Raw genomic sequence first — 10912 nt, forward strand, 5'->3', positions numbered from 1 at the left:
TGTTCTAGAGGATGGTGGTGATGGACGTTGGTGAGGGAGGATGATGGTATCACCATCACACCAGAAGACACGTAGAGTTAGAAAGATCTTCGGATGATGCCCCCGTAGAACTAAGAGCCACCTCATAATCTTAGGTCATGCCACTTGAGAATTTTGAATTTTACTTGTGTGCTTATATTGCATCATGATAGTTTATTTTCTAGAAAAAAATTGCGATCAGAGTTACCAAAGATAATTGCCAACAAAGAGTAGCAAATGGGCATTTAAAAAAGAAGTGATCCCTGACTCAAGTTGCTGAAGTCCACACATGATACATGAATAATCCTCTATCATGAAACTTTTCCTCTGAAGCATTGCCCTGGTATTGAGTCTATTATGTGTTAGTAACCAGAAGATATAGGATATGGTATAGTAAATAGCATGCGGATATGGCTTATTCGATATTTAATTTGGATAACTCAAAGGTTTTTAACCAGATAATCCTATTATTGAGTGAAAAGCCAAGGCCAATTCACAAGGTTAGTAGTTATTGAGTTACCAAATTTATTTGGAGAGCATATGTTTACTCTAAATTCTATCAATTCTTGAGTTTTAGCGTAAAATGTGTCTATTTTTCCTTAATTACAGTTTGTACCATTTTGTGTTTTTGTGTACTTGTATGAGATATTGTGAAAGTAAATATATTTCGGAACTTCTTGTGCACCGTGTGAGAAGAGAGAACTCTTAATTAACATCTAAGCCTTTACCCTTTTTTTAGAACAGTTTTTTTAGGTTGCTTTTTTTAATAGCTAAGGCTTTACTTTTTTTAAGCATATCTAAGGTTTTACTTGAGCTAGCAACGTACGTTTCGTTGGGCCAGCCTGCCGATCTAACCTGAACTGCAAGGCCCGGCCCGAGCCATCAATTGGGCTGCAACCTCAGCTCATCTAAGAAGTCCATGGCGCTTGTCGAGCAGGGTCAGACCGACGACATTCCCGTCCTCCGTCCGCCGCCACCGTCCTCCGTCCTCGCTAGGCCTGAACATTTCGCGGCGCCGAGATAGTTCGCTGCCGGGAGTGTCGCCGTCCAGGAAGGTATTCACTGCACTAGTACCAATAAGACACCGGATTTTGTTTGTGATGCTTGTTTCTCATCTGCCAAACCTCAGCACTAGGGTTCTAGGCACGGGTGATCTGTAGGTGGTAGAAGATTCGTTACTAGCTGCAGGATTTCTGATCGAACTGAACCCTAACGCGAGGAACCGAAGTAATCTTGATTAGTCGCGACATGTTACAGGATTCATAGCTCGTCAGAGCGTACGGTTGGATTTGGATCGTAGAGACAACTACAGGCTAGATGGTTTCTGTAAATTCGCAAGGGAGATACCCAGATGCTTGTCGATTTTGGGAAAATTTACATATACTTGGGTGAGATTATATCCGGCAAGCCACAGGGCAAGTCGTATGACTGGATTAATATATTTGATTTGGACGAGATTACGTTCTTTGACCCATTGTCTAGTAGTTTTGCCTTGTCATTGGGTGAGGAGAACCGCGCTAGGTGCATTTGGGGGCAGCAGCTGTTAATGTAACAGCTATCAAAACACACTGATGTGTAATAGATTTTGTGTTGGTGACCCATTATCTGAGATTTTTCGTGATAACATATAATATGGTGTCATAGGTTAGGTTACTAATTGCTGTCATAAGATGGGTCAGTGGGAATGTGGGATATAAACTTTATGATAGTGCAAGGTTATGTGCAAAACCAATTAACCCTTTTGCACAGAGATAAGGGAATTGATTTCTGAACATCATACAGCTCGTGTCATCCTTTACAACAGCGCAGATTATTCATCCCTTTAGCAGGATAAAATTTCTACAGACAGAATAGAAGATTAAATAACCGGCACTGGTTGTGTAAGGTGTCGATGAAGCTAGTTAGGGAAATTTATCTCTTGATATGTCCCATTTGTATGTATTCCGTACCCAGGGAATAAATGTCACAAGTATATGTGCAGTCTGAACAAAGTATATGTGCAGTCTGAACTCTTATCTCATTACAATAACTGATAACTAGTCCATTATTGCTTGATGTTGTGAATATAGGGAGGGCATAGTGTGTCAGTCCAGAACTCGAAGATGAACAAGGGAAAGATTTTCAAGTTAGCCAAGGGATTCAGAGGAAGGGCTAAAAACTGCATAAGAATAGCTAGGGAGCGCGTGGAAAAAGCATTGCAATATTCATACAGGGATCGGCGCAACAAGAAAAGGGACATGCGATCTCTCTGGATCGAGCGCATTAATGCTGGCACACGGCTGCATGGGGTATGTATCTATTGACATATTAAGTTTTACAAGGAAATGAATTTCTTGCATTCTCATGTTACAGTGAAAATTTCAAAGAAATCATCAGTCATGTCCCACGTGTCCCCTGTGTACTAGCAGAATAAGATACCCAAGTCATGGGGTATGTATCCATTGGCATATTAAGTTCTACAAGGAAATGAATTTCTTGCATTCTCATGTTAAAATGAAAATTTTAAAAAATCATCAGCCATGTCCCATGTGTCCCTATGTACTACCAGAATAAGATACCAAGGCATAGTTCTTGGGTTATAATTTTGCTACTGTAGGCACCTGTTTTTGATATGCTGTCTTTTACTGACCATTTAGGTGAACTATGGAAACTTCATGCATGGATTGGTGAAGGAGAATGTCCAACTCAACAGGAAGGTACTTTCAGAGCTGTCAATGCATGAGCCATACAGCTTCAAGGCTCTTGTTGATGTATCTCGCACTGCATTCCCTGGGAATAGGCCGCCTGTGAAGAAGGAAGGACTAGCAAGTATTCTATAAAAAAAAGTCCTTCATCAACAATTCAATCTACTAGTTATTGTTGCATCCAAAGTGAACTGATAATGTTGCTGCTCAGCTTGTAACCTTGCAATGTACTCATGTGGTGGGTGGGTACGGCGGGATCACATTTTTATCTAGTATGTTATTATGTCTGGTAGCCTGTTGAACAAAGGTTGCATATACTGTAATTCTTGCATATCTTTTGGGATAAGTTTCTCTGTTTACTGACAATAATCCGTTAGAATTGGTTATTCGTGTCTTGTGTATAATAAAGCTAAGGTGGCAACCAAAAGACTACTCATTTTTTAAGCATGACAAAAGAAGGTACGGTCATTTAGCGTCCGACAGTTTTTCATACTTTTTTTATCGCGAAACCGCAAAAGGCTTTGTGTTCTGGTGCATTGATAGAAAAGAGAGTTATACAAATATGCACAAGCTCAGTCCTTAAAACAATATGCAGAAGCTTAGAGTGAGCCAACACCCCACCATAACCTACAGTTTTGCATACTTGCTTTCATCTAAGTCATGGAGTTTTTGCGAAGATTCGTCGAAAAGGCTGCAACATCTTCTTTTCGGAGAACATACCATCTTTAAATAGCCACTGCATGCCGATATATATCATGTGGGTGTGCAAAATTTATCATGACATTTGCTGGTCCACTTCTTGCAGGTAGCATTTCATGCACGTTTCCCCCGTTCTCTGAATTTACATCCTTTCACATGCCTGTCTCTCTAACCCTGATGGAACCTGCATCTCCTGGGGTGATTTTTGGATACTTCCCTCAATCTGAAGTCTTGGTGTCATTTATTAAGTTATGTTGCATAGGCCGCATCATCTTCTTTTGGAAGAACAGACAATCCTTAAATAGCCACTGCATGCTAATCTTATATGTATCTAGTCGATTTGCAAAAGTTACCATGACAGCTGGCCCTTCTTGCTGTTAGCGTCTCATTCACAGCTCCCCAGCTCTGTTATTTTCATCCTTTTACCTGCCCTTCTTTCTAACACTGTTGCTTTTAACTCCTCCCTTCTACTGATGGAACCTGCCAGTTCAAGCCAATTTGTTTGTTTCCGGCACCAGATTGAGAACATACATCGGTGTGTAGTACGTGTTAACCCTAGCAGCACGAGCAGTGGATTGAGAAAAAGAAAAAGGAAACTGAGAATTCTGATGAAAAGTGTCTTTGGTTCTCAATAACCGTGATCCCTTCATTTAAAAAAGGATTTGCTAGTTCTAAGTTAGCTGAGAACTAACTTCGTGCTCAGTTAAGTTTTACACCATTCAATTTGCATTGTGATTTGTGCTAGTCATGAGTTGTAACTGAACTTTGATGACATCATCTGACTGGTCACACCCGATAAAAAATCATAACTATAAGTTTTAAAAAATATGAAAACATGTCTGGGCATAGTAAATGATGCAACCTAAAAATATGCAAAATCCCAATGCGAAATTCTTTGTGGTTGTCATTTTCGTGTAGCTCAGAGCACAAGGTACCGGAGCAACGGAGTACTTAAAAATGATATTTTGCAAGTTTTTGATATATCATAATCTACATCTAGATTTATTTTCCAAAAAATGAAACTCGTAAATGTGAGCTTTGATTTTTTTAACAACGTGATCGTAGGAGCATGAGGGCCAAAAATCTCCACTTGATTTTCGAATAGACCGCCAGAGTTCGTGTGGAATAAGTGGTGAATGGGTAGGTGAGTGACTAGAGGTGGGGAAGGGGGGTGAATAAGCGCTACACAATTTTTATACTTTTTAAATTTTTATGGCGGTGTGAGAAAGTAAAGTGGGGAACTTGAATGTAGAGTTGAACCTATGTGATGCAGTGCAAACAAATATAAGGAAACAACAAGTAAAGAGAGTGGGATAAAGGTAGCGAGACTACGGGGGGGGGGGGGGGGGGGTGTGGAGACGAGACGGGGAGGTAAGTACGCCTTTGTGGTGTGCTCACGAGGAATAAGGTTACGCCTTTGTGGCGACTGGCCCCTTTGTGGCGCCACACCTCCTCAATGTAGACGTACTTTCCTTGGGAAGGAACTACGGTAAACATATCACGTCTCATCTTCGCTAGCTCCCCGGTTGCACCGCTACCCCTTCCCTTCGCTCTTTTACTTGTTTTTTCTTCCATTTTCTTGTTTTCATCGTATCATATAGGACCACGTTTCCTTTCAAAGTTGTCACCTTTACTTTACCGCTCCCGCATAAAATTGGAAAACCTAAAAACTTTTGTAGCACCTATGCACCCCACCTATAGACGCTCACGTTGCCCTTTCAATTGGTATCAGAGCCTTGGCTCTTGAATCGGGCTTCACCGCCTAAGAATTATGGGTGACGTGATGAGAAAAGAAGAGGATGGTGTGATCGTTCTCCCCGGGGACCAAGTTGCTCTACCACCTACGGCTAGCAATCTGGCTACTTTGGATGACCTCAAGAAATTGGAGTCATCCATCATGTCGCAAATGCAAGCTTTGATGGTGGGATTCCTTGGTCCCAAATAAAATCCCATTCCTAATGCCGAGGTCTCTCCCTCAAAGACTTCCGTGAAATACCAATCATTAAGTTTGTCCCCCAAAGGGAAACCCTAATGGGGAGGAAAAAAGGGGAGACTCTGACACTTCGACAAAAAAAGGGAGGAAGGTTCTGAAGAGGAGAAGAAGGATTCAGAGGATAGCCATGCGGTTCCCCCACCAAGTAGCTACACACTGAATCCTCCTATTTGTACGCCCCATATTGTCTCACAAGGACCACCACGCGCACTAGATTCCTCAAGTTTTGCAAATTGTCAATTTTTGATGTGGTCTCATATATGCAGCTCTTCCACCAAACTAAGGTGCATTATCAAGGAGGATTTCAAGCCATACAACCCGAACAATCTCACAAGGAGGAAGGTGGTGGACGACCAACTCAATGCCACCGCTCTCCACATGATACACTTGGCGGTTACTCCCAAGGTCCGGGCACACATCCGCACATGCAAGATCGCCAAGGATGCTTGGGACAAGCTTGATGCACTATTTGTCGGAAATGCAAGCATTCAAGACTCGAAGTTCGATGAGGTCCACACCGTCGCTGATGGTTTCGTGATGAATGAAGGAGAGTTCACTGAAGATATGTACTGGCACCTCTGCTCTCGCCGTGCAAATGCGAGACCTCAGAGCCTCCTATGCGGATGACAAATTGATTTTTCCGGGGAGAGGAGGAAGAAGGAGGATCGAACGTCGCGATTTATTCCGTCTCATGTACCCTATCACCGTGGCTGTATCCGACATGAGCAATCGACATGGACATCGCCAAACGAGGTACACTCGACTTCGGGGTGGCCGAGAGGGTTGTCAATGGATGGGGGGCCAGACGAAGTGCTCGATCTGTTTCATTGTAGTCTTCTTTGGTTTTGGTGTGGCCGACATGCCTGGTCAGCGTTGGCTAATCCGAATGCATATGTATTTTTTGTAAATCTCCAAAATTACATACTATTTCTGGAATTGATAAAAAATGATTTTTTTAAAAAAAATAGCGCCGAGGAAACCTGCCGGGTACTAGAATCGCCCCTGCATGCCGCCATTATTTCCCCGTGTAAATTCATGCCTATATATCGTCGTCGTGCTCCTTTCTCGGTCGTCTCCGGGCACTGTTGGTTGGTGTCGGATGCATCGCTCTCCATCCATTTCCAAACGAAGCGAGGTCGATGGGGAATAAAAAGGTGGAGCTTTGCTTGGCTCAGTCCCACTACCAGTACCAGTACCAGTACCTCGCTCGCGGACAGAGATTCAGTAACATTACAACAGCATGGCACGTTGTGCCATGATCTCTTATCCACCCTACACTTTTCATCTAACGGCTGTAATCAAGCGATCAGAAAATTTTGCTAAATTTGTCTTTTTTGCTGCGTCCAAAATACAAAGTATTTTCGATTGAAACTTTCCGTACTTACAACATGATTCGTTGGCAACATGTACATTTTTTGTTTTGAATTTTTTGATGAATTTTTAAAACAATATTAAAAATCATCAAAAAATTCAAAACAAAAAATATATGTATTGCCAACGAATCATGTTGTGAGTATGGAAAGTTTCAATCAAAAATACTTTGTATTTTAGGCGCAGCAAAAAAAACAAATTTGGCAAAAATTTCTGATTGCTTGATTGCAGCCGTTAGATGGAAATTGTAGGGTGGATAAGAGGTCATGGCACAACGTGCCATGCTGTTGTAATGTTACTGAATCTCTGTCCCTCGCTCGCTCGCTTCTCAGATCCAATCATTATTTAATCCTTTTACCTCCAGTCTCCCACATGAGCACTCCCTCCTCCTCCGCTCCGATCCCCCAGCAGCCCCCAACCCTAGCCTCCCCTGGCATGCGCGATGCGGCGGACGATTCCGACTCCCCGCCGTCCCACATGTCGGAGGACGACGACGGCTCCGGCGCCGGGGCGGGCGTCGACACCTGGGCGCCGGATCTGAGGGGCGCCAACGGCGGCAACAACGGCGGCCGGTGGGCGCCGCCGGACCAGGTGCTGGAGAACGTGCTGGAGAGCGTGCTCGAGTTCCTCACGGCGCCGCGCGACCGCAACGCGGCCTCGCTCGTCTGCCGCTCCTGGTACGCCGCCGAGGCGCAGACGCGCCGCGAGCTCTTCATCGGCAACTGCTACGCCGTCTCGCCGGCCCGCGCCGTGCAGCGCTTCGCCGGCGTGCGCGCCGTCGTGCTCAAGGGCAAGCCCCGCTTCGCGGACTTCAGCCTCGTGCCCAACGGCTGGGGCGCGCGCGTCTCGCCCTGGGTCGAGGCGCTCGGCCCCGCCTACCCGCGCCTCCAGCGCATCTGCCTCAAGCGGATGACCGTGTCAGACGACGAGCTCGCGCTCATCCCCAGGTCCTTCCCGCTCTTCAGGGAGCTCTCCCTGGTCTGCTGCGACGGGTTCACCACCCGCGGCCTCGCCGTCATCGCCGAGGGCTGCCGGTACGTCTTTCCGCTCAAAGCTCTTGTTTTTCCACACCTGAGCTGAATCTAGGCCGTGCTGCCATTGGCGCATTTGTTCACTTCTTAGCCCTGCATCCTGCAATCGCCGCTTTGTTTAATGTGCACGCCAACTCCCTTTATGCTTTTCATTTCTATTGGCCCGGCTCTGCCATGGATCAGAATCTGATCTTGGCTACACCGCTTTTATTATGGCCGTATTGGGTTCTCATCATCCCTACTACACAGAGATCTGCCCAGTTCCTGACACTTGTATTGTCACACTCGAATCTTGCTGCCATTACAATTTTTCTACTCAGTTTATAGCGGCAACGTTCTTCATGTTGTTTGGTTTATGTTCAACTTTTACCGTAACCTGAAGCATGGTATCTCATGGATCCGCATGTTTATCTTTTATAGGCATCTGCGAGTACTGGATCTGACCGAAGATTATTTCCATGAGGAGACTGAGGTAGTGGATTGGATCTCCAAGTTCCCAGAGTGCAACACGTCGCTGGAGTCGCTTGTATTTGATTGTGTTAGTGTCCCGTTCAACTTCGAGGCCCTGGAGGCGCTTGTTGCGCGGTCGCCAGCTCTGCGGCGGCTTCGTGTGAACGACCATGTGTCGATAGAGCAGCTGCGTCGTCTTATGGCAAGGGCACCCCATCTCACACACCTCGGCACCGGTTCATTCCGCTCCGAGCCAGGCTCCAGTGGTGCTTCGTCTGTCTCTGACCTCGCCACCTCTTTCGCAGCAGCAGCCAAATCGCTTGTTTGTTTGTCAGGTTTCTTGGATGTCAATGCAGAGTACCTCCCGGCAATCTACCCAGTCTGTGCCAATCTCACTTCCCTCAATTTTAGCTTTGCGAGCCTAACTTCTGAAGAGCTCATACCAGTTATTAACCACTGCGTCAATCTTCGCGTTTTCTGGGTAAGCATTATGTGAATTTCTTGTTACTACATTGATAGGCATCTCCATTTATCTACTTTGACGTTTGGCATTGGTGTTCAAATTTCTTATTCTAGGTTCTTGACACGGTGGGTGATGAAGGCCTTCGAGCTGTTGCTGAAACATGCTCAGATCTCCGCGAGCTGCGGGTTTTTCCTCTGGATGCCACCGAGGATTCTGAGGGTTCAGTCTCAGATGTTGGTCTCCAGGCAATCTCAGAGGGCTGCCGGAAGCTCGAATCAATTCTCTACTTTTGCCAGCGCATGACAAATGTAGCAGTAGTTGCCATGTCCGAGAACTGCCCTGACCTTGTGGTGTTCCGCCTCTGTATTATGGGCAGGCACCGCCCTGATCGGGTTACCGGGGAGCCCATGGATGAGGGTTTTGGGGCAATTGTGAAGAACTGCAAGAAGCTCACTAGACTTTCAGTCTCTGGCCTGCTCACCGATAAGGCGTTTGCATACATTGGGAAATACGGGAAACTAATAAAGACTCTGTCTGTTGCCTTTGCTGGGAACAGCGACATGTCTCTTCAACATGTGTTTGAGGGATGCACCAAGTTGCAGAAGCTTGAGGTCAGGGATAGCCCTTTTGGTGACAAGGGATTGCTCTCTGGCATGAACTATTTTTACAACATGAGGTTCTTTTGGATGAACTCATGCAGGCTAACAGTGAAGGGGTGTGGTGATGTAGCTCAGCAAATGCCTAATTTGGTGGTTGAAGTAATGAAGGACCATCCTGATGATGAAGGGGAGGTGGATACTGTTGATAAGTTGTACTTGTATCGATCACTTGCAGGACCAAGAACTGATGCTCCTGAATTTGTCAACATCTTGTAGTACTGCTATGAAGAAGTTTGTTGTACGGACATGTTATCTATTCTTGATTGTTTCTGCTGTATTCCTGATCAATTATGTCAGAGCTAGAGAGGAAACTCCCTGCGGATGTTTTGAAATGCAGCGGGAAATATGCACACATTATCATTCAGTTGAGCAGACCCTCAGTTATGCCAGAGCTAGAGGGGGGGTTCTTTTGTTTGATGTATCTTGATGATCAGCCCATCTAGTGAGTACCTGATGCCCAATGGTAATCTGAGTTGTTTTCTTCGGCAGCACCCGACTGATGTCTTTGTTGTACTATAGTTGAGAGTGGTAGGAACTGATTGCACGGGAACTGGCTGCATGCCGACTCCAATTCGGCGGCAGATTTTAGATGGTTCCTTTTGCCCTCAAGCCTCCAGCCATTAATGTTTTGTCACCTATTGTTTAATTTATCTGCTCAGAAGAAGGAATGTCATTGGCATATGTAACTATGTTGGAAGACTGAATGTTCCATCAACTTTTTGCCCTGTGTTTTAGAATATCTCAGCTAGATAAATTTTCCCTTGCCAGTTTTTTAGTTTCCACAAGTTGTATTTGTAGATCAATGTATCGCACTTTCTGCTGTTATTAATCAAGAAGATATTGGAGCAACTGAAATTCAATCAGCATCAATTTGTTATGGTCTCCTTCCTTCGTTGTCTGTCCTCATCACTGTTCCATTGCCATGATCATATTACTTTGAGTATGACTGCTCTGCTGCTGCTACTACTATAGCAATAAATGCCATAGCCTGTGTGTATTTGCATGATAAGGAGATGCCCAATTAATGATTTGATCTCAGAGTGGTCCTTGGTCCTTGTTCCATGTAGAGCTGCATGGCATCAAATGTCTGATGGTCATTCGCCTTTTATACTTCTTAAAACTCCGAATGGGTATATCTGCTCTTTTCACAAGAGAAGGTAATGGTTTTACTCTTGACATACTAAAATGTACTGTTATCTTTGATCTCTGCCTTCGGTGATGAGTCGCTGGTTATCATTGGATTCTCGGCTGTTATGACCTAGCAGTTATTGACTAATTCTTTGATTTGGAAAGGTTCAAGCTTGAGATAATTGATACACGGTTTACTAACCTATGCATGTCTCCATGATTTTCTTCAACTTTGTTGAGGCATTGCTCAGTTGGTGCTAGCTCAATAGTCATTACTTGCTTTGTTTGTACTCCATCCGTTCTGTTTTATAAGACGTTTTAGCCATTTTATAGTTTCACCCACTTTAGTTTGTATCTAGTCTATTTTTAGTGTGTAGATTCACTGATTTTATTTTGTATCTAGTTTATTTTGAAAT

General features: G+C 44.6%; 2 protein-coding genes across 2 annotated transcripts; both read left to right on the forward strand.

The window, feature by feature from the left end:
- The first annotated feature begins 969 nt into the window (after positions 1 to 969).
- LOC124688433 (50S ribosomal protein L20-like) lies at positions 970 to 3088 on the forward strand. Its single transcript, XM_047222114.1, has 3 exons — positions 970 to 1073; positions 2088 to 2306; positions 2655 to 3088. Exons 2-3 carry the CDS (start codon positions 2121 to 2123, stop codon positions 2835 to 2837), a joined length of 369 nt encoding a protein of 122 aa, XP_047078070.1. The 5' UTR covers positions 970 to 1073; positions 2088 to 2120; the 3' UTR covers positions 2838 to 3088.
- A 3394-nt stretch (positions 3089 to 6482) lies between these two features.
- On the forward strand, positions 6483 to 10223 carry LOC124693194 (transport inhibitor response 1-like protein). The gene is made up of 4 exons (XM_047226658.1): positions 6483 to 6590; positions 7082 to 7799; positions 8217 to 8727; positions 8823 to 10223. The coding sequence occupies exons 2-4, from the start codon at positions 7138 to 7140 to the stop codon at positions 9582 to 9584; spliced, it is 1935 nt and encodes a 644-aa protein (XP_047082614.1). The 5' UTR covers positions 6483 to 6590; positions 7082 to 7137; the 3' UTR covers positions 9585 to 10223.
- Positions 10224 to 10912: the final 689 nt, after the last annotated feature.

Source organism: Lolium rigidum, chromosome 2 (assembly GCF_022539505.1).
Source record: "Lolium rigidum isolate FL_2022 chromosome 2, APGP_CSIRO_Lrig_0.1, whole genome shotgun sequence".
NCBI lineage: Eukaryota > Viridiplantae > Streptophyta > Magnoliopsida > Poales > Poaceae > Lolium > Lolium rigidum.

Coding starts and splice junctions, on each gene's coding strand:
- LOC124688433 (XM_047222114.1), top strand. CDS start 2,121: ATGAACAAGGGAAAGATTTTCAAGTTAGCCAAGGGATTCAGAGGAAGG. Junction 2,307..2,654: donor CTGGCACACGGCTGCATGGG/GTATGTATCTAT, acceptor CTGACCATTTAG/GTGAACTATGGAAACTTCAT.
- LOC124693194 (XM_047226658.1), top strand. CDS start 7,138: ATGAGCACTCCCTCCTCCTCCGCTCCGATCCCCCAGCAGCCCCCAACC. Junction 7,800..8,216: donor GTCATCGCCGAGGGCTGCCG/GTACGTCTTTCC, acceptor TATCTTTTATAG/GCATCTGCGAGTACTGGATC. Junction 8,728..8,822: donor TCAATCTTCGCGTTTTCTGG/GTAAGCATTATG, acceptor TTCTTATTCTAG/GTTCTTGACACGGTGGGTGA.